Source organism: Aplidium turbinatum, chromosome 16, assembly GCF_918807975.1.
Source record: "Aplidium turbinatum chromosome 16, kaAplTurb1.1, whole genome shotgun sequence".
Classification (NCBI taxonomy): Eukaryota; Metazoa; Chordata; class Ascidiacea; order Aplousobranchia; family Polyclinidae; genus Aplidium; species Aplidium turbinatum.
Window position 1 is genome coordinate 15,383,619 of NC_137487.1, and position 24,190 is coordinate 15,407,808.

At 38.4% G+C, this 24,190-nt stretch overlaps 2 protein-coding genes across 4 annotated transcripts; both read left to right on the forward strand.

The window, feature by feature from the left end:
- The first annotated feature begins 5,586 nt into the window (after positions 1-5,586).
- Positions 5,587-10,254, forward strand: LOC145785437 (zinc finger SWIM domain-containing protein 3-like). Of its 3 annotated transcripts, none has more exons than XR_014291165.1 (5): positions 5,587-6,950; positions 7,217-7,387; positions 7,542-7,694; positions 7,853-9,906; positions 10,032-10,254. XR_014291165.1 is itself a non-coding variant. In XM_082597094.1 (4 exons), exons 1-4 carry the CDS (start codon positions 5,651-5,653, stop codon positions 8,227-8,229), a joined length of 2,001 nt encoding a protein of 666 aa, XP_082453220.1. In that variant the 5' UTR covers positions 5,587-5,650; the 3' UTR covers positions 8,230-10,254. The 3 variants fall into 3 exon arrangements, 1 of the variants encoding a protein (XP_082453220.1); XR_014291166.1 differs by having other exon boundaries at positions 7,853-8,503; positions 8,964-10,254; XM_082597094.1 differs by having other exon boundaries at positions 7,853-10,254.
- A 10,614-nt stretch (positions 10,255-20,868) lies between these two features.
- Positions 20,869-22,586, forward strand: LOC145785800 (2-aminomuconic semialdehyde dehydrogenase-like). The gene has a single exon (XM_082597511.1). It carries the CDS (start codon positions 20,916-20,918, stop codon positions 22,392-22,394), a length of 1,479 nt encoding a protein of 492 aa, XP_082453637.1. The 5' UTR covers positions 20,869-20,915; the 3' UTR covers positions 22,395-22,586.
- Positions 22,587-24,190: the final 1,604 nt, after the last annotated feature.

The window sequence follows — 24,190 nt, forward strand, 5'->3', positions numbered from 1 at the left end:
ACTCACACAGAATCTAGCTCAACACATCTGTATTTCTAAAGCGACATAACTATGAAACCGGTATAGCTTTTCCCTTGATTCTTACGATAGCTGTTATTGATGAAAAGGCTCTACCGGTATATTATGAAGTAAGCGGGGAATCGAAAAAGACAGGATTCGAAATTAGACTGGCAAAACGAACGGACTGAATTTTTAGAACGAGAAGGTTAAATGCACGCCGGGAGAATGTCACTCATCCGACACCCGTCTCAATAAATTAAATTAGTTATATATTTTCTCAACTCCCCAAATACTAAAACTTGTAACATTGATAAATAATAAAATGTATGATTCTATTCGATTGGTTTACTTTTTGTAGGAAGTCATACCCCTAGACTAGACAGCCAGAAGCCTAAATTATCCTTCTAAAGTATACTTTTAAATTAGAGACTTAGAGTCTCAATATTCTTTTAAATTATCCTTTTATTTTATAACCAAATTACGACAGTAAGTTAGGCAAAACCCTACAAGCACATCCTGATCCCTCTTCTGTTGAAAAATCCATTAAATCAGTTGAGATCTTGTTTCTGTGCACCTCTGACATTTAGTGTAGAAGATCTGGAATGTTGGTGAAAAATTGCTGGTTTTATGATGTTGCGTATGTTTGCAGGGCTGTAATAAATTATTTTTGTCCCCGTCTGGCAACATGGGCATTGTATTTGGGCCATGACTTTATACACAATCCATGCCAAAGTGCAGCTTTAAATGTGACTGAAAGCCGATCTGTTTGCAGCCAAAATTGCTAATATAAGTTGATAGTTTGAGTAGTAGTTAATACATATAATCTTTGTGTAATTTTGAGCTACTTTTGTATTGTTGTTTCCATACAAAAAAATAAATGGACTAGATTTGACACTTGTGTTGGAAATCTAGCAAGCGTCTGGCAACACTAGTAATGAGGAAGGATTTGCATTGTTATTTTTGTGCACACATTTTTATGTGTGATTATTAGGGCAACCAATTTTTTGACCTAAAAACTTGAAATTTTGACTTTATAAGTTACAAATTTTGACCTAATTTTGACCAATAGCTTTCTGCGTTTGCAACCCAAATGCCAAATACAAAGCATATTAGAAATCAAACCGTTAGGTAAGGATATCTTCTTTTCTAATGAAATATGAGAAAAATGTGGAAGACTCAAGGGCACCACATCTAACGAACAGCAAACAGGTATAATGAAAGTCACTCGAAAAACTGCAAAAGATAAATATGGAGAGTCTTTAAATGTCCCGAAATTATTGAGAGGGTTCTGCACTATTATACTTCAACATCAAGTAATGTTTCACATTATCGCCTTTGAAGTTCCTGTCTCTCGCCAAATTTTTTCCTAACATGAAGAAATACAGAAGTTGCTTGGGAGTTCCTCAGCAGGCTATAAAAATGTGGTGAAATATCATCTCGTCCCATTTTCACAATGCACTTGATGTCATTCCTTGAGATTCTTGCTTGAATATATTTTCCAATTCGGCAGCCATCAACACCAAAGTTAAGGGACCTCATTTTCTGGTAAGCTTCTTGAATGGTGTATCAGCTGTCTTCCATCTTCTGAATTGAATCAAACAGTGCGCTGTACTGCTCCTCTATTTTTACAAGGTGAGTAGCTAAATTGGGAGCTTTTACAGTATCTTGGGCACGCCGCAGCAAGACACCACCATCATGGAAGCCTTCCAAAATATTTCTTACTTCCGGTAGACTTCTTGAATAATAGAAAGCAGCTTTCAACCAAGAGCCCATCTAGTTACATTTGGCTGTGGAGGTTGGCCAATGGAAGTAAAACTAGCTCTTCTTGACCTGTTTTTAATGGTCACTGCTTTAACCCTGGCAACCAACTCATCAACATTCAACAGCAGGGTAGTTGGCTAATATTCAATCGTCAGTAGTGAGCGAAACAAGATTATTACCTCAGAAATTGCAACAAATCGATTATTACGTCAGAATAACAACTGAAATTGCAACAAAAAATCAGTATCTGTGTAGCTTTAATAAAATATCAATAGAGAGAAGAAAAACTACATTAAAAGAAAATTTTGACCTAACCATGAATTTTGACTTTATTTTTACTTAATAACTTTGAAACCTCTCTCCGTGTCAGCCTGAAATTTAGTTTGTGGACGTTTTATAAACTTTGAACAAGGCAGAAAAATTTTGACTTTATTGACTTTTGGTTGCCCTAGTGATTATCTCACACTATTGCAGTTCTTCATGAAGATTGGTAGGTTATGTCTTCATAATAATTAATACGAAGTGGCTATTCTTACAACATATTGTAAAACTAGCCTCTGAAGCTATTCTTACAAGCACCACTCAAGCAAGACGTTGTTTACTCGAGCAAGACCTTAATGCGCTCAGGCGTTTCATCCGACGACGCTCATACGTAATTTCGCGCGCATGCGTATTGGCTTGTGCTGCACACTTGATCGTAGAGTGAACCGCGGTAGTTGCTGATTTTGCTGATCGAAACTACACGTCAATGAATCCATTGTCATCATGATTACGAAGGGAGCATTATATTACAGTTTTGAGACACTTTCTTCGGCTATTAAACAATGGGAAAAAGAAAACTTTGTCAATACAATACAGTATGCTTGTGTGCATGGAGGAAGAACACCCAAATCATGTAGTCAAGGAAAAAGACCAAATCAAAGGTAAGTAATGATGGTTTTGTCCTTGGTGCCCATAGGTTGAGCTACTCATGTAGCCTATATGCATAAGTTTTGCTAATAGATTGAGTTTTGCATAAGTGCAAATTGCCTACATTCCTTATGAATGCTAAGAACTTAGCAAAATGCATATATTCTACTGAACCATTCCCGCATGCTGTCTATTGTAATAAGTTTTGCTAATAGATTGAGTTTTGCATAAGTGCAAATTGCCTACATTCCTTATGAATGCTTAGAACTTAGCAAAATGCATATATTCTGCTGAACCATTCCCGCATGCTGTCTATTGTAATTTCCATTGAATTGTCATGCCCAGAATTATTCCTAAGTTGCATTGAATTACCCATTAGTTTTGTCAATTTACCCATATGTTACGTCGAATTGCTCATCAGCACAATTCGTCGAATTACCCGTAAGTCTCATGAAATTATCCATAAAGACATGCCTTATGGGTACTTCAACGCAGCTTTTTGGCAATTTGACGTCACTTATGGGTAAATCGACTAGATTTATGAGAATGCTCGGCTGAACTTGTGGTAATTCAACGTGACTTTATGGGTAATTCAGGTGGGCTTATCGGTAATTGGATGCAACTTATGGGCAATTTGACATGACTTGCTGTATGGCTACTTTAACGTGAGTTATGGCTAATTCAGGTGTACTTATGGGTGATTCAACACGGCCTATGTCACCTCATCTTTGTTGTTTTTCAGTACTTTTATCAAAGGTTGTCCATTTGGAATCAAAGTAAATGCAACGTCAGATGGAAAAGCGCTATGCATCACTGAGATTAGTAATGTCAATGATCATAATCATGATTTCAATGAAGTAAGTGGAAATAACCCTTTGTAGTAGTCATAGCCTTTGAGCTATGGTCACACTAGCCCTGTATATGATAAGGAGGCTTTCATCAGAAATTATGTGAAGGATAAAAAAGAGCAATAACATTAGGGGGGGGGGGGGTTAATCGGCTTTTTTTTCAAATTCAATTTTAACCCAGGTTTTAGGATACAACAGTACATTCTAAGACCACTAGTAAAAAAAATTGAAATTTCCGTCCAAAACCCCCTCTATCCAAAAAATTACTTTTCGTGTATAATTGCATTTTGATTATGACACTTGAAGTTCAAATATTGTTTGCTACTGTACTAAAACACGTTAAGAATGTTGCAAGACAGTTTTTCTGATCTTGACTTCATCGTAAGACACGGTAAAGTGGTCATTTCACTTTGCGCGCATGACTACGCACATGCTGAATATGACCAGTTTGTGCGAAACTGGTCATATTCAAGCCGCCGATTCACCAAACCTGGTGATCTTGCCCATCTCTGTGGGTTGGACACCTGTCAAAAGATATGTCGTTTTCTTGATTATGTGCATATAAATTATTTTTCAGAATGCATTTAATTTGATGCCTAAACAACGAAGATTAAATGAAACAGAAAGCAGTGTGATCGGAGAAATGCTTGCCACCAAAGCAAATAAAAAGTTGGTACAAAAGCACATTCCAGCTTCTACAGGAAAAACAGTTATTCTTAAAGATCTGCATAATATTGCCGCAAAACAGAGACCTTTGTATGAAAACACCTATGATGAACTTATTAATGAAATGAACAAAGAAAAAGGTTAGTCGACAGACAAAACTTTTTTGTCTGTTATACAGTACAAGATATGTTCATGCTAAATAGTAGAGATGACTTTCTAATTTCTATGTGCAGTATGATAAGTAGTGATAGAATGAGCTCCGGTTCCGGTCAAATTCTGGCTCCGTACTGGAGGTGATGTGACTCCGGCCTAGAGCCGGATGTGTGTGTGCAAGCTGTGGTCAGGGTCATGACCTTGGAAAAATCTAATTTTTTGCATCATTGTAGTACTGCAGCAATGCAAGAATAGGCTACCAGGTTGCCTGTAACATTGGTCAACACCGTAGGCGTATTTGCAATCTACAGGTCGCTGCTGCAGATTGAGTGTCACATGATATTGTGAGCATTCTTCTTGAACCATTTCAGATATAATGTCAATTAAGCAATTCGCGATTGACCTCTTGCCGTAATGGTTTAGACTGCAGATGAATTATTTCGATGACGTGGGTTCAATCTCACCATTGCCAGTTCAATTTAAAGTGTTGACCGCCTGGTTTACCGGTCAATAGACTCCGTCTACTGCAGCAAACTGCGGATTACCAGTACGCACATCATAGTAGGCTACACAAGAAAAATATCTAATTTTCAGACGTTTTTCTATTCAGAAAACGTTTGTCTAGTATAACCAACACAGAACATTAGCAGTACCCTACAACGTGTGGAAAATTTGCAACATTGAGCTATAAAGGGTCAATTGAGAGTATTTTTTGCTTCATTTTCTTCACAAGAATTCATTCTACTTTCCCAAACTCATGCTCCAAAGATTTTTGTTGCAACATAAGGCGCTATGGGGATTGTAAGATTGAAAGCGGGATCAAGGAATTCAATCAAAGGTCTTCAATATCTTGAAACAATTCTACTTTGAGTGGATAGAAATAGAAAACATTGCTAAATTTGAAATCTACGTAAAAGTTTACTCCTAATGGATCCTTTTAACGGACCCTAAGCATTGCAATGTGGCATCTTTTAGAGAATGGGGTGAGAGTGGTATACAACCGCTCAGTTGGAACATTGATTATATGATGTAAATATTACCAAAGGCCTAAACATCCTTCCTCTGGCCAATAATTAAAATAACATAGAATAGAAAACAAATTTCACTAAAAGTTGATGTTTTTGCTTTTAAATCTGATGGAGTGCCTAATAGGCCTAATTGTTTTGCGCTATTTTAGTCTGGCCCAGGATTGTCAAGATTCTTGCTTTGTAGGGTATACTAATCCTCAGTTTATTTTCATTTTAGGTGCTGCAGTAGATGTGTTTGCAGATGATGACAAACAATTGCAGGCGATATACTTTCAAACGAAAGACATGCGGGAAACCTTTGCGGCATATCCCGAAATGCTGCTGATTGATGCAACCTACAAACTTAATGACTTGAGAATGCCATTATATGTGATGCTGAATGTTGATGGCTTAGGTCAGAGTGAAATTGTGTGTCTGTGGCTTGTAGCCACTGAAGACAAACTGACCATCAGCAAGCTGTTAACTCAGTTTAAACTCCACAATCCAGCTTGGGATAAAGTGGAGGTTGTAATGGCTGACAAAGACATGGCAGAGCGGGATGCCATGATGAAAATGCTGCCTACTGCAGAAATTTTAATTTGCTATTTTCATACCCTTCGCACTTTTCGTAGAGAAGTTTCCATGGAAAAATTAGGCATTTCTTCAGCCCAAAGGCAGGTATCACTGGAAATTTTAGGAAAACTGGCAAATGCCAAAAATGAGTCAGCTTATAATTTACTGTATAACCAATTCGTTGACACAGTCCCAATTGCTGTCACAACATATTATAACGATAACTGGCATGCTATTCGACATCAATGGGTGGATGGACTGAGCAACTTGAAAGCTAATTTTTTGAACAGAACTAATAATCGACTGGAATCCATCAATGGAAAGTTGAAAAGTGTCATAACAAGATACTCAGGAATGACCATGTTTTTTAAAGATCTGATGGCATGTATCCAATCTCTTTCCACCGAACGTGACCACAAAGCGTCAAATGCTTTCCTTAAGGTTCCAATTGATGCGATTTCAAGTGTGGCGGAGAGACAATACCAACAGCTACTGACACCATTTGCATATATTCATGTGCAACAACAATTCAAGTTAGCGGAAAAGGTTGCCATGTCAGAGATTTTGAATGATTCTGCCATAGTAAAATCTCGTGTCCATGGGGAATTGGCAGTCACAACAACAGCATGTCCTTGTGGATTCACATCATCAATGCTGCTACCTTGTAGGCATGTCTTGGCAGTTAGAAGGCAGCTCCATATGTCAGAGTACAATCCCAATCTTTGTTCAGAACGGTGGACAATGCAATATTTTCTTAAATCCCATCGCCTGACAAGAAACTCACTGGACAACGGTCCTGCATCCACATTACCAGCTGTTGAGATTCTTAACAAGCCTCAAAGAAGATGTGTTTTATCAGAACAGCAAAAGTATCGCCGTGTTCAAGATATTTCCCAGAAGATTGCGTTAATGATATCTGAACAAGGAATGGATGAATTCCAATACAACCTGGATAATTTACGACAAATTGCAGAGTTCTTGCAGGAAGGAAAGAAATTCCAAGTTGTGAACTTTTTGGGTCAAACTCAGAAAGGTAGGCCTATATGCTAGCACTATTTACTAAATCAGAAAAACTAGCCTACTTTTTCAAATATCTGAAGAGATATGGGTTAGTTACTGCAACTTGCGTCGTGATTTTGCAGTCAATTTTTTTTTGAGCAATGATTTTTATGGCGTTGAGCTATCCAATATGTGGGCTAATATGTACTGCATGCGCAGTTGCGCACTAATTTACGATTATACAAGGTTGCAGATGCTCAGTAATTCTGCTTTTGTGAACAACTGCATGATCCTTTTCAGGCACTGATACTGGAAGTGCTGCTGCAACATCTTCCAGCAATGATCCTGGAATTGTATTTCCTACGGTCTCAAACAGTACTTTACAGCACACACCCGGTGACGTCTTGTCGACCGTTGATACCAGTGCGATTATGATGCAGACACCGTCCAGTTCTATTCAGTCTTTTACAAGTATGTGCTGTTTCTGAAACATTCATTTCTGATTAGTTGTTTTTTCTTGCATTGCATAATGCATTATGTTTATTAATTTTTTAATAAAAACGTTGAAATAGTGATGTTTTCTACGTTGTAGCCTATATTCGATTCTCGTTGTGTTTATTAACAGATGATGCAGGATCAATTAAATTTCCACCGAAGATGATGAAACGTGGCAGGCCAAAAGGAGCTGGATTGACAGTCATTGGGTTACCACGCAAGAGACAAAAAAAGAGCGGACCAATTTCATTCAGACTGAAGTCGTCTTTTCAGAAAGAAGCAGGTTTGTTGCATTTATGTTTGTGTGACTTCATTTTTGTTATAGCCTACGTTAGTTTAAAAAACTACACTTTGACTTCTGTGGGTCTGTCTAGCCGATAGGCTACGTCAAAGCGTACGTAGGCTACATCAAACAAAGTCACCCATGGTCATATTTTTCAGCAATACTCAGTTGGTTTGTCGATTCTGAGGTAGTAGAAGAGGTCTTGCGTCCATTCAGCGATCGACTGATCGAAGAAAATGAAATTGAAACGTTGCCCGAAAGAATTCCAATGAAGTGTTTAGATGAAAACATTGCCATTGCTTCTGTGCGAAGACATTTTTCTTTTGACGGTTGGACGTTGATGGAGAACCTACTGACCACTTTGCGAAATAAAGGCCGCTGGTTGTGCATCTCCTGTTATTTAGATCTTGATGCAGGCGACAGCATCATGTGCGACTCGTGTCTGGATTGGCACCATCTGAGATGTCTTGGTAGAACAATGCCGCCAAAAACGAAGTCTTGGTTCTGCAGGAAATGCAACCTTATGGAGAAGTGACATTGAATGTTCAGGTGATACTGCAATCTCGCTTTGTCAATTAAACCAAGGTTATGTAAACCGTGAACTACGAAAAGACTTATTGGCCTTGACGCGTTATGCTTGAAACTTGTAACATTTGATAAAAATCGTTTCTTCAATGGTCCTCACATAAAACGCTAACGATGTGTTCTTGAATGACTAATGAGTCCAATCCTGGCATTAAAAGTTCTGATGCATTTAGGACATTTAACATTCTTTGGGAGAGTTGGCTGAAAGTCATGGACTAGTACAGGTTTGTAATGTAGTTGCTGCAATATACTACGGTCCAACAAGACCTTCAACAGTTCATCAATATTCAACTATTTTACTGTTTCCAACTTAACACAATTAGTATACGTATGTTGAACTCTTTCATAGCAAATGGTGGTACAGAACTTGAAAATAGCAAGTAAAAGGTAGCTCGAAGCTGCAGTTTTTTTTTTGACTGACTCATCAGGAGCTGTCATCAGAATAAAACAAACCTAAATGTGGTGAAGTACTTATAGTAGAAGGAAAGAAGAAAAACTGGAGCTTCAAACTATCAGCTACCTTATACTCGCTAAATCCAGATTTGTTGCATGTGTGTAGTATTTACATTTCTTCACTGTAATCTTAGGCTATGGCATAAATGCTTTGATTTCTTATGGCAAAAAATGGGTGATGAAGATCCATAAGTTTATAACAGTAAAAAATCAATTGTTTATTGTTGAAAGTGGTTGGCTTCAGTTGAAGATGCCATGAGATCCATTGAAGAGTACGAAGCAAAAGCAGGAACGAAGCTTGTTGTTGTTCAGAAACGAGCATACGGTGCCATGTTAATGTTGATTTTTAACATCCTGTCATTGTAATTCACTAGTGTACTAAGTGTTGATATTCATACTACAATAATAAGCCTTTTCTTTGTTGACAAAGATTCTGAAAAGGTTTCTGCAAAGCACAGTGTTTTCACCAAAGTGGAGGTTAGGCATCATAAAAGAGGAAACGGTTTACTAACTGCAAAAAATGCTATAAACATATGTAAATGTGTTCTGTTTCATCAACTTTGCATCTCGTTTCTTAAAGACACTCAGTTTTCAGGTGTAAAAGCTTTGTTGATTCAGAGTAGCCTAGCCTACTTCACTGACCTCTTTTGTATTTTTTCCATCTAGTGTGCCAAATCCATACGCCTATGTGGTGTTATTGATTGGACCAAGTGACATGTCCAGCGGTAACCAAAGGCAGGGTTTGGGTCACAACCAATCTTTTTGAGACAATTTATTTTTTACCATATTCACGTAGTAGGCTTGGTGGTTTTCAATGTTACGTACAGTACCGTATATTATTTCTGTAGGCTACTATCATAAGATGAAAATTTAGTTGATTGTAACTCATCTTAGATGAAGATAATACGATTGTTGCATCGTTGCGGCCAAGGCATTTGCCTCTTGGATGCAACTTACAAGACGTCCAAGTATTCCCTTCCTCTATTTTTTCTTTGCGTCAGAACGAATGTTGGTTACCAGGTTGTTGCTACGTTTATTATCCAAAATGAACAAGCTTCGGACATAGCAGAAGCACTTTCTGTTGTAAAAGGGTGGTCAGAAAACTGGAACCCTTCGTTTTTCATGACCGATAAATGTGAGGCGGAAATCAAGGCCATCGAAAGCGTTTTTTCAAGTTAGTGAATTGCATTAACATTTTCGTTGCTTGTGTGCTGTCTCCATTGCTCATGCATTTGTGTCGTCACTGTTAAGTTGCTACTGTACTTTACCACTCAGTGCCCACGACTTCTTGTTCCGCAGATTGCTACGTGTTACTCTGTGCCTTTCATCGCGAACAAGCCTGGGAAAGGTGGATGAGGAAAAGTGACAATGGCGTTCGCGATGATAAAGCAATTGTGCTGACATACTGGACGCAATGAGGAAAGCAACTACATAGAACAGACTTGTTTGCAATCAAACCAGGCGACAATGAGCGAATGGCAAACGCGATACCCCCCTATTCAGGGATAATATGCGTGTCTGTGACCGCAGGGGACCTGGAGCCGAGTTGTTTTGCACGTTGATAGCACCATGCAGTTGCAAGCACAGTAATAGGCTACTGAGCTCACATTTTGAACAATTCTGTGATCTTCACACCAAGGCTTTTTTTCAGTTGCTAACACGGCCACAAATCGCAGCGCATATGCGTGCTTAGTGTTAAGTAACAGCCTAGTGGAAAGTGTTGTGGATTGAATTTGCTAGTTCAAATAAGTATATTAATTCCGGTACCCAAAGCCTCAAATGAATTCACGAATATCGCAATTGTTAACAATGGCATATAAATTAGGATGTTAGTGCACACAAAGTAGGGAAAGTATTGCTTGAAGAGTTGATTCCTGGGACAAAAATTGAACACTGTAGGCTATGTCGAGCAGAAACTGGTTTAGTGTTTTAAGGTGGTCAAAAATGTAAGCATGCGTCTATTTGCATCCAACAAATAACGAAACTCTAAACTTCTCAGTTTGGTCGGGAAACAAAAAGGGTTGCGAGGACAAATAGCAGGTCTCATCTAGGCAAGGAGAGGAGGGACACATGGGTGATGATCTGGCCTAACAGTTACTGTGCTGTGCTCAAAATATGTACAGTTTTTGTTTAACATGTGCGGTATTCACTTTTTGTAAATAGCCTAGCTTTTCGGAAATGCAACGAGTCATCTGGCGCTATTTGCTTGTGTTTGAAGCCCGGTTGCTCGCTTTGTGAAAAAGCTATCAACCTCAACTTTTGCTTGTCAATAGACAGAGATATGTTGTTTAGATTAGCGTTTATTAAATGCTGTTATCTTTAAAAATATTTGTGGGATAAATGGTTAAAGTCGGTCAAGTTCAACTCTTTACCTAAGAAATATTTTTAACTTTTAGAGTCTGGCTGACCTTAATTTGGATAGATGATAGCTTGTGCTTTCCAGCAATGGTTCAATTGTTAAAATCGAAGCAGAAACAAGCAACTTACAACTAATTTAATAAAGACATATAATGATCGCAGACCGGGGAGACTTGTATACTTGCTTCGATTCGGAAATGCAACGAGTCATCGGGCGCTATTTGCTTGTGTTTGAAGCCCGGTTGCTCGCTTTGTGAAAAAGCTATCAACCTCAACTTTTGCTTGTCAATAGACAGAGATATGTTCTTTAGATTAGCGTTTATTAAATGCTGGTATCTTTACAAGTATTTTTGGGATAAATGGTTAAAGTCGGTCAAGTTCAACTCTTTACCTAAGAAATATTTTTAACTTTTAGAGTCTGGCTGACCTTCATTTGGATAAACGATAGCTTGCGCTTTCCAGCAATGGTTTAATTGTAAAAATCGAAGCAGAAACGACAAAGATATATTATTGATTAAATGCTGGTATCTTTAGAAGTATTCTTCGGATAAATAGTTAAACTTGGTCAAGTTTAACTCTTTTCTAAGGAGATATGTGGTGTTTTTCGGGCCTGTGTTACATAGCTATTAGGTAAAAGCGGACACTTGCATGCTTTTTTTTGTCATGGTTGACTATTTTCACCCCACTTTTCCACCATTTTATGGTGGATTCCTCCTGTGTGACGTCATCGCCTTTTTAACCAGGGTGGCGACTTGTATACCAGTTCCAGATCACGCATGAGCGCATATTGATGTCAAACGTAATGCTTGAGTGGTGCTTGTAAGAATAGCCTCTGAGGCTATTTTTACAATATGTTGTAAGAATAGCCACAGCCTAATTAATAATCTCATGAGTAGCCTATTGGCCTACTATAGATATCAATTTAATTTATGCTGTCATGTTAATTTGTAGAAAGCAATGATGAATTGTACAGAATAGCCCATTTCAAAAAATTCAATTCGGTGATTTCTTGAAAATGCAGCGACGGCTTCTGTTTATTTAGAGAACTTTAAAGGATCATTTGGTAGGTTATTGTATCTGTGGGGTAGATGTAAATTAGCTGATATCTTGCAGACGAGGCATAGCAATTAGGGTGCAACCTAATTCGTACAATGAACAATTCGTACCGTCAGTTCGTACCTTGAAAAAACCCGAAGTCGCTGATCGCAGTTTCCGCAAGGTTAGGGTATCGGTTAGGTATTGGTAGTTAGCAGGCCGTAACTAGCTTGGAGCACCAGGGGGGGGCGATAAGTATTCTAGAGGGGGCCCAACTTTTATCTTCCATATCATGTACGAAAACGATGTTAGCACACAATGTGGGTATATTTACGCAAAAAGCCAAAAACATTAATCGTAGGCTACTACAGTGTTTATATTAGCATAGATTATTGTAGAAACAACAGCTTGAACTGGCATTATAGACTCAATTAGCCTACACCGTACTGACTCAATTAGCCTACATACAGTTATAATGACGACAGGATAGAAATTAAGAAGCAAAATCATTTTTGAAACATCTGACCACCAACTAACTTAGTGATAAAATGGTTAAAAATTGGCATAGAAGCTGCAGCAAAATTTATGATTTTGTAGTTGATTCTTTTGTTACCGTAGTTAATCGATTGCCTTTCATGGACTTCGAGTTTTTTTTAGTTTATTTACATTTTTGTCTAATGCGCTGCATAAATTATACAAAATATAGGTCTACTATACATAGAAAATAGGCGTTTAACTATGATCAAATAGGGCTGCAGCCGCTGCACCTGTCACTCATCGTTTGGTAAATAATAATTGTAGCCTACAATGTGTACATTGCACCTCATTTTGTCTAGAGCAGAATCAACAATCATCTCTTCCAGATCAATCCTTTAATGATAATAGTGAGAATGTATTTCACACCATCAGTGAAATGTATCTTCGCCATAGATAGGTTAGGTCCAGATAGGATAGATGGGTTAACAAAAGGCGTGGATGAACTTCACTGAATCTATTAACAAAAATGTCCAGGTAGGCTATATTGTTTCGGTCATTTCCTTTTTAAAATCCAACAGAACCAAGTTTGCCTATCTCGTCTGGAACATAGACTGCGTGTAGGCTTGTCTTCGGGACTTAGTAAAGTCCGGAGCTTGTCTATCCGAGATAAGACAGTGAAGCCACTCTCACAAAGCACACTACTGGACCCGAATGATGACACAGTAGCGACAAGCTTATATACATTCAGGAATGCCAGTCGTTGATTGTACAGTTCTTTCAGTAGGCCTACTATATCGGAATTCTGGTGTTGTGCAAATTGCACATTAGGGTGTTGCAGGCGCCCCGACCCTCTCGGATTTTGCTTACCTTTTTTGTGGTACTGTGTTTAGATCAGTAGACCACAAATATGAAATTTCATAAATTTTCATCGACGTTTACCTCCACCGCCGAGACCATTTTGAGGCCCACTTTTTGAATTTTTTTATGTTTTTTGCCACTAGAGGGCAGTGTATAAGTTTTGCAATATTGGGGGTACATTTAAAAGATGCTCTATGATGTTCTGAATAATGTTCAAAAAAAAATTAGAGAAATGGGATAAGCATATCCAAAAATATTTAAGTTTTGTCACTAATTTTCTGCACAATACTGCCCCTAGTGGTGAAAAGAAAAATTAAAATATCTTAAAAACTACTCATCATATTGTAATGGAACTTGCATGCACCCCCCCATTTTCGTAGGTAAGGAATTTGATTTTAGCAATATTTTTGCAAAATATTACCACTAGAGGGCGGTAGTTCTAATTTTGAATTATTTTTCTGTAAAAAGGCGATATTGTTGCATTTCTTGAGCTATGCTATCTGAAGAATACAATTTCATGGCTTATGCACAACAAAATTTATTCAATTGTAAAGAAACTGCATGCATGCATGTACTATATCAATACATCCAAACAGGCAATGTGAGTCTTAGTTAACACAATTTACGCATAGGCAGTTGTGCATGACGTTTTCTAAGATTTGGTATCTTTCTTCGATCTTCCTCCACCACTTGAATATAGTTTTGTGTTCTGAGTGCACTTATGATACCATTAGCAGAAGCATAGCCATCATCTATTTCCCACTCTTTCGGGTGTTTGGCAAGAAAAGTTGTTGAAATGTGCAAAAGTTCAAAAAACATTTTGCTGCTGGCATTTGCATAGGAGCACAATGAGTTATCATTAACAATGTCTGCCAGCTCTGGCTTACCATATCCATTACCAAACCTGTTTGTAACCTGGTCATGGAAACTTGCATTTAAACGCAGCAGAGTTCTAGCCAAAGCTTCGTTTTCATCCATAGTGACTTTTTTGTCCCATAGAACTAAGGGGATCAGCTCCCCAGTTACATACCATGTGTGCCTACCTAAAGCTTTTAAAGCAGCAACACTGATAATTTTGTCTACTGCATCATAGCTTTTGATGTCACTTACCAGTTGCAAATCTTCTCGGGGTGCTGATGCAGCAATTGGACAGTTAAACCACCATCCATTAAATTAATACAAAAGTGCAAAAGTCAACAAATCGCTCTATTTTTTGTATTTGTGACTTGGAAATGATTCCTTGTGGTAGAAAGTCTTGCAGCATTATTATCTTATACCAATAGAGCTGCTTTCCCACCCACCTTGCTCGATGGACTGCACCACATTTTCCAATATGTTTTCTGCATGCTAGGCAGAGAAGTGGTTTGTCTAGCTTTATTTGAAGAGAAGTGCATGCAGCATAGTGATGGCCAGAAAAAAAAAATTTAAAACAATACCCAAAACACTTTTCAAGCCATCTCTCTGCTGCATTTTTTCTTCAAATAAAGCTAGACAAACCACTTCTCTGCCTAGCATGCAGAAAACGTACTGGAGAAGTTATACTTTCTCATGTGTGGGAAGCCCTGAAAGTCGAAACGTCAAGATCTCCAGACATTAAACTATTCAAAAGATTCCGGAACAAAGGATTCAATGCAACCCCACATGCTGCAGCTGTACTGCATACCAAAGATCCTCAAGAGTTGGGAGAATTTGTAACAACCCAAAGCAGAAAAGTGGAAGCACTTATAAATTTTGAGAGATATGCAAAATTATCAGAGGGGTGACTACAAAGAACTTTTAGACCTGATGGCGGTGTACATTGGAATCAACAGTGGACAGTACAACTTCATGAACTGTGGTGCAGTCCATCGAGCAAGGTGGATGGGAAAGCAGCTCTATTGCTATAAGATAGTAATGCTGCAAGACTTTCTACCACAAGGAATCATTTCCAAGTCACAAATACAAAAATTAGAGCGATTTGTTGACTTTTGTATTTAATGGATGGTGGTTCAACTGTCCAATTGCTGCATCGGCAGCCCAAGAAGATTTGCAACTGGTAAGTGACATCAAAAGCTATGATGCAGTAGACAAAATTAAAAGCTTTAGGTAGGCACACATGGTATGTAACTGGGGAGTTGATCCGCTTAGCTCTATGGGACGAACAAGTCACTATGGATGAAAAGGAAGCTTTGGCTAGAACTCTGCTGCGTTTAAATGCAAGTTTCCAAGACCAGGTTACAAACATGTTTGGTAATGGATACGGTAAGCCAGAGCTGCCAGACATTGTTAATGATAACTCATTGTCATTGTGCTCCTATGCAAATGCCAGCAGCAAAATGTTTTTTGAACTTTTGCAAACTTCAACAACTTTTCTTGCCAAACACCCGAAAGAGTGGGAAATAGATGATGGCTATGCTTCTGCTAATGGTATCATAAGTGGGGTCTGCTACTATTCGGTGAGTCCGATTCGGTGAGTTCCTAACCTCTAACCCTAACCCTAAAACGGCAATGATAATTAGGCTACGGTACCCAATAATTTAAAAAAAAAATTGAAAAAATCCCCCGTTAAGGGATCGGACACACCGAATCGGACTCACCAAATCGGACTCACCGAAACGGGCCATTCCGTCATAAGTGCACTCAGAGTCTGCAGTGATTCAGTAGAGAGAGGGGTAAAACTAGTATCCGACTTTCTTCATCTAGCAAAACAAGAAAAAAATCTGCAAAACTATATTCAAGCGGTGGAGGAAGATCGAAGAAAGATACCAAATCTTAGGAAACGTGATTTATCAACACAGCGAAGATGTACAACTGCCTTTGCGTAAATTGTGTTAACTAAGACTCACATGGCCTGTTTAGATGTATTGATATAGTACATGCGTGCATGCAGTTTCTTTACAATTGAATAAATTTTGTTGTGCATAAGCCATGAAATTGTATTCTTCAGATAGCATAGCTCAAGAAATGCAACAATATCGCCTTTTTACAGAAAAATAGTTCAAAATTAGAATTACCGCCCTCTAGTGGTAATATTTTGCAAAAATATTGCTAAAATCAAATTCCTTACCCACAAAAATGGGGGGGTACATGCAAGTTCCATTACAATATGATGAGTAGTTTTTAAGATATTTTAATTTTTCTTTTCACCACTAGGGGCAGTATTGTGCAAAAAATTAGTGACAAAACTTGAATATTTTTGGATATACTTATCCCATTTCTCCAATTTTTTTTTTTAACAATTCAAGACATCATAGTGCATCTTTTAAATATACCCCCAATATTGCAAAACTTATACACTGCCCTCTAGTGGCAAAAAACATGAAAAAATTCAAAAAGTGGGCCTCAAAATGGCCTCGGCGGTGGAGGTAAACGTCGATGAAAATTTATGAAACTTCATATTTGTGGTCTACTGATCTAAACACAGTACCACAAAAAAGGTAAGCATGGTGAAACCAAGATTTAAATTTCATGGGGCGCCTGCAACACCCTATTGCACATGGTCATGTAGGAACTGTTTGGGGACTTGTAATTTCGCCTCTGATGGAATATCTATCTTTAGTTGTGTATATGCAGTAGTGGCATGAGCGATTCATGATCCAAGAAATTTCATTTTTTTTCGAATGGGCACGAGCAGATGTGTAAAACCATTGTCTGCAAATCTGAGTTTCATGTCCAAACCTATTTTGTCCATCACAGCATACATCGGTAACTTTCTCAGATCCCTTTTCTTATCCATTCCTACTGCAACTGGTAACTCTTCCATCACCAGGAAATCAGTAAGGCTTGTATTTATAGTCCGCTTAGGTTTAGGTCGTAGCAATGCTTCACCAGTTTTCAATTTCATGATCATGTTCTTCTTTAGCTATCTGATCATGCAACTTGTTGGATTCCTGCAGAAGCGCATCACATCCATCATCACTACGTAGCAAGGCCTATGAGAGGAGGGCACGGCGTACCCTTGAGGGCCCAGAACTGTGATTGTTGGGTCCCGAATTTGTGATTTTATAGTTTACGCACAAAATTACTTAATTAAAACCATCCTAAACGACTAAATTCAAGTATAAAAGTTGTTATTCTTTAGTCATGGTGGGGCCGTAATGTAGAAAAAGGGCCCGGAAAGGTAATTGAATGCATTGCATGCAAATTAGGGGCCCAATGTGGTGATTTAATGCTTGACGTGCAAAAATGTTTGTTAAAAGCACCCTAAATTAAATCATAAAAGTTTGTTATTCTCTTGTCCGGGTAGAGGTGGGGGGGGGGGCATAGTGTAGCAAAAGCATGGTCGAGAAAAACCAAAGCCCAACCCGCTAAGTTTTTTTTTTAAAAGCTCGGGTATTTTTGGGTATTTGTGTTTTTTAAAAGCTATTTGAAAACGGTAGTTTCACGCTTATTTCACTTCAAAATGAATTTCTGAGCAGTAGCCGGAGTGAATACTATCGGAGCAGGAGCGCAGCCAAAGTAAAAAAAAGGTGACTTTGTTCACCTCTGTTAGGCATGTGGTAAATGAATGCAAAATTAATAAAGAAATTTTATTGGCCAGATACAAAAAAAAACAAAAAAGCTACTAAATCCAACGACACCATAGCCTAGTGTCCTCATCAGGAATAATAATTATAGGTTTCATCTAAGAGAAATGAATTTGAAAATTTTACATTTAAAGCTGCAGAAGCGACATCTCTTAACAGCGCCATCAACAACTAACACACGAATTCAATGCAGGATACACAAATTGACGAGGGACAGATCACATGATATGCACAACACAAAACACTAAATAATAGTTTTATTGCAGCCTGATACGATTATTGCGCATAGATATCCAATTCATTCTGCAGTAAAATGTTGTACGGTGTGCACTGTGCAATATGCCTAAGCAAACATCATGCGTTTTGCCAAAGACAAAGTGGGCCCGGAGTGAGAGGTGGGCCCGGAATGACTCTTCGTACCCCTAGTAAAAATTTCTCTCAGAGGCCCTGCTACGTAGTAGCCTATGTAGTAACTGAATCACGCTTCATAAGGAAGCATAAAGGCAGAATGTGCAAAGTATTCCATGGCGAAAACAGCAGTTATTAACTGCAAGTATAGAAGCATAGCCTACCTAGAACGCAAATGCCAAAGTGGTTGTCAGGTGCTTTAGTAACGCTTAGTGGCAGTCAACTAGTACAGTACTCTGGAGACTGATAGGCTATCACACTGCTCAGCTCAATTGGAAACTGTTGTACCTACTCTGGATCTAACCAGCAATAAATCTCGAGTCTGTCTGTGTAACACAACATTTGTCCACACCATTAAGCACACAATGTTTACAATTAAACAACACAAGAAAATTGGGTAAAACTAAAAAGTCAGCGAACAGAGCTAATTAAGATCATTTTTCCCAGGGGAGCAAAAATGTTTGCAAGCCGGGCTTCGCCCCCCTGCGCCCCTCCTAGTTACGGGCCTGGTAGTTAGGGTTAGGGCATCGGAGTATCGGTATTCGCAAATAAACAAACTGAAAAGATCGAGAGAAAAAAATAGAACATTGCTGATTGCAGTTTCCACAAACATTTTAAAAGGGTTAGGGTGTTTCTGCAAACAAGCAAACTGAAAAGATTGAGAGAGAAAAATAGAACAAAGCCGAAGTCGCTGATCGCAGTTTCCGTTTTTCTGCAGTTTCTGCAAACATTTTAAAATTTCCGGTAATGATCCTAAGAGTTTGCTGAAGTCGCTGATCGCAGTTTCCGCAAACATTTTAAAAGGGTTTGGGTTGATCAGAGTTTCCGCAAACATTTTAAAATTTCTGGTAATGATCCTAAGAGTTTTTGTTTGTTTGCGGAAAATTTAAAATGTTTACGGAAACCAGGCCCGTAGCCAGGGGGGGCCTTGCCCTCCCTGAAAAAAATTTTGCCTCCCCTGGCAAAATCCCAACATTCTCGAGCAACAGCTACAATTATAATGATTCAATTTTTTTGGCCCCCCCCCCCCCTAAAAAAAAGTTGGCCTTCCCTGCTCTGCGGTCTGGCTGCAGCTCTGGCAGAAACTGCGATCAGCAACTCCGGCTTTTTTTAATTTTTTCTCTCGATGTTTTCAAGGTACGAACTGACGGTACAAATTGTTCATGGTACGAATTAGTTGCATCCTAGCAATTATAGGTTAGGCAATTAATCGGATGCAACCTAATTCGTACCATGAACAATTTGTATTATACCGTCAGTTTGTACCTTGAAAGGATCGAGAGAAAAAAATTAAAAAAAGCTGTTCTCAGTTTCCGCAAACAAACAAAAACTCTTAGGATCATTACCAGAAATTTTAAAATGTTTGCGGAAACTCCGATCAACCCTAACCTTAACCCCTAACCCTTTAAAAATGTTTGCGGAAACTCCGATCAACCCTAACCTTTTTAAAATGTTTGCGAAAACTCCGATCAACCCCAACCCTTTTAAAATGTTTGAGGAAACAGCGATCAGCGACTTCGACAAACTCTTAGGATCATTACCGGAAATTTTAAAATGTTTGCGGAAAAAAGGAAACTGCGATAAGCGACTTCGGCTTTGTTCTATTCTTTTCTCTCGATCTTTTCAGTTTGTTTGTTTGCAGAAACACCCTAACCCTTTTAAAATGTTTGCGGAAACTCCGATCAACCCTAACTCTTTTAAAATGTTTGCGGAAACTGCGATCAGCGACTTCGGCAAACTCTTAGGATCATTACCGGAAATTTTAAAATGTTTGCAGAAACTGCGGAAAAACGGAAACTGCGATCAGCGATGTTCTATTTTTTTCTCTCGATCTTTTCAGTTTGTTTGTTTGCGGATACCGATACTCCGATACCCTAACCCTTTTAAAATGTTTGCGGAAACTGCAATCAGCAACTTCGGCTTTTTTTATTTTTTCTATCGATCTTTTCAAGGTACGAACTGACGGTACAAATTGTTCATGGTACGAATTAGGTTGCACCCCAATTAATCCAACCTATATATAGTCGATGATGTCACAGTGGTAGATCATGGGAGTACCTTTGCGTTGCGTACTAATTGATTCTTCTGCCATGATAGAATAACATTAACTGAGAGTCTAACGAAGGAATTCAAGGTCATGCAATGCCGAAACCCAGGTTTATTCTAAACTGTCACTAGCTTTTAACTTAGTTGTTATGATCATCAAATGCCAATTGACAATTGTTTTTTTGCTGTGACTTTATTTGATTAACTTCTATTATAAGTTAATTCCTTTTAATAAAAAGATGCAGCTGTAAAATTTTGGAGATTTCTAAAAAAGGCTGTCTCCGAATTGAGATTACTCTGAATCGGATTCTCCGAAGTTAGCAGACCATTAATTGTAGTACTTGCCATGTTGGACGAGCACTGGAACTTGATAAAAGTATATATTCATTAAACAGTACTTTTTCAGCTAATACTTTAACATGTTTTGCAGATATTAATAGTATAAAAAACATATATATATACACTCCATGCAATACTATTTACGTTGTGTTAAGAAATGGCCGAATTAAGTTCTAAAAATATTAAAGTTGTGCACAACTTCATTAATGGTTCATTTGTTGAACCAATTGATGGAAAGTTCCTTGATAGTTTCAATCCATCAACTGGAAAGGTTCATGCCAAAATACCTGATAGTGATGAAAAAGATGTAGCAGTTGCTGTAGCATCTGCCAAAAAAGCATTTTTAAAATGGTCGCAACAAAGTCCACAGTTTAGATCCAAAATTATGCTTCAAATTGCTGATTTAATCGAATCACATGCTGAAGAACTTGCCAACCTTGAATCGAAAGATCAAGGAAAACCCATTTCTCTTGCCAAAAAAGTGGACATCCCTCGTGCTATATACAACTTTCGCTTTTTTGCTACCAGTATCTTGCATGAGGTGAATGACAGCACTCAACTGTATGAACCAGTTTGTGCTGTCAACATTGTGGATCGAATGCCAGTTGGTGTTGCTGGTCTCATAAGTCCCTGGAACCTCCCTCTTTATCTTCTAACATGGAAAATAGCTCCCGCAATTGCCTTTGGAAATACATGCGTCGCAAAACCATCAGAAATGACCAGTGTCAGTGCTCACAGATTGGCAGAAATTATTCAACAATCTGATCTTCCTCCTGGTGTTATTAATCTTATCTTTGGGTATGGTCCGAGTGCAGGAGAACCTATTGTGCTTCACAAAGATGTTCCTTTGATATCGTTTACAGGAAGCACATTGGTTGGAAAACGTATATCGGAAAAAGCTGCACCAATGTTTAAAAAGCTTTCATTAGAGCTTGGTGGAAAAAATCCTGCAATTATATTTGAAGATGCGGATATGGAATCTTGTCTTTCAACAACATTACGATCTAGTTTTGCTAATCAGGGAGAAGTTTGTCTATGCAGTAGTCGCATTTATGTCCATAAAAATATATATGATGAATTTGTGCAGAAGTTTGTACATCTTGCTAAAAATATAAAGGTAGGTGATCCCAATGATCCCACAAGCATCATGGGAGCTCTTGTAAGTAAAGAGCATATGAAAAAAGTGAAGTACTACATCAACCTAGCTGCTGAAGAAGGTGCTACAATTCATTGTGGAGAAGGAGTTGGAAATCTTGACTTGCCTGATCATTGCAAGAATGGCTATTACGTTTTGCCAACTGTTATCACTGGGCTAAAAGATTCATCTGCATGCATTCAAGATGAGATATTTGGACCTGTTACTTGCATTATGCCATTTGACGATGAATGCGAAGTTGTGTCTCGAGCAAATGATGTGACATATGGTTTATGTGCTATGTTGTGGACTAAGGATTTAGTAAAAGCACACAGAATTTCCAAACAGTTGGTTGTAGGCACTGTCTGGATTAATTGCTGGCTTGTGAGGGATTTACACATGCCTTTTGGTGGGATGAAAATGTCTGGTATTGGGAGAGAAAGTGCAGTTGATTCTTTGGGATTTTTTACTGAAAAAAAGACGATATGCATGAAATACTAGTGCCTTATACAACAAAGTCTCAAGTAATGTAAATATGTATTTCGTGCATGATGATTGTAGGGTGCAAAATTTAAGAGAAATTTGTTGTGGGGTTGAGAGGACGTCAGTTTTAGTGGCGTTTGGTATGTGGCTGTCAAATTCAAACATATTTGCAATATGCGTGACAAGTCAAGCTGCTGCAGTGTTAAAATGTATAGTTTGGAATGGTACATCATATGCTTGTCACTCCTTTATAAATATGACTGCTGTGCCATATGTGCTATTATGTTATGCTTATTTGCTTGGCAATACTTTCAAGAAGCTTAATTTTCTTTTTCCGATATCGCCCACACCGCCCCGATAGCTCAATTGGTTAGTGCGTGACTTCTGGAACAAAGAAGCTTCAAGATCAAGCGGCGCTGGTTCGATTTTCGGACGGTGCGCTTGAGCTACGCATGTTAAGGACTACTCTCCATTCAGCGGCATCTAATGGATGGAATAGTTCCCGGCAACAAGATTTTAACAATCGGAAACTGCACTCTGCCAATCTCGGTGACCAGGCCTGCGTCAGTGATTCAAAGCCTCTACAAGTATGCGAAACTGCCAGGATTAAGCTCTGCAAGAAGTTTTCCCTGTCCGAGTATAAAGATTCAATCAATCAATCATTTTAGTTTATTTGTATAGCCTACCCTATGCTGCCTACATATAATGAGTTAGTGTTGTTGCATCAGAAGTTACTAGTTTTTCTTAATTGTTGACAATTATTTGTGACTATGCATTTTGCCTGATATGGTGTTTACCCGATTTATGCAAAAATATTGGAGTGTCCTACAAGTCAGCAGTTGAGAACTGAACAAGTAACAACTGAGCTAGCAACCTTTGAGCAAGTGGCTGAAGTTGGTAAAAGATTAAACTGAGTAATGACTGAGTTAGCCATAACTTGGCATTTGACAAGTCAGCAAATTCAGTTTGGCAAGCGATGACCAAGCAAATCCAATGTAAGCACTAGGGTGGAGCTTAAAACAAACAAAAAAAACTAAATTTATACTTTTGAAAGTCTTACCCCCTGAATACGTTCCTTTTGATATAGATACAATGTGTATAAAGTTTCAGGCCTGAATTCCTACGTTTAGAGGTAGCTCAATGACCTCAAAGATTATGAAAATGATGAAAATTCAATGGTTTGGGAGTAGTGCGTTGCAAATTTACACCACTATCACCAATTTTTCAATCCCTTCCAAAAGTTGCGATATGATCCAACTAGAACACCCATAAAATTTTGGGCCGATTGTCCAACCCTAAAGGGTCCTTTAGACCTTCACCCCATATTTATGATTTCCGGGTACTCGCAGAAAGTATTGCTTTCCAAATACAGTAGAACTCGGTTAATCCGGATTCGATTTGACCGGCGATTCCATCCGGATTAGGCAAAGATCCGGATTAACCGATGACGGTTCTATCAAGCCTGACTCATTTGTACTTTCAGTTTCATCTGGATTAGGCGAAGATCCGGATTAACCGAATCCGGATTAACCGAGTTCTACTGTTTTGGCTTAGGAATGACCTAGAGACTTGGTTATAGGCTTAAAACGTGCGCAGTTGCCAACTTTATATTAGCTTGTATAACAACTCTAAGCTCTAGGAGGCTTAGTTTTTATGTTATTTGCGAAAAACTGTATTTTGAGCCAATTTGCGGCCATTTCAATTTTTCGATAGATTAAATTCAATTTTTGATGATTTTATAAGGAAACAGTCAATAAGACACAATTCAAGAGTTACTAAGTCACGTTGTATAGGATTAATAACTAAGAGTAACT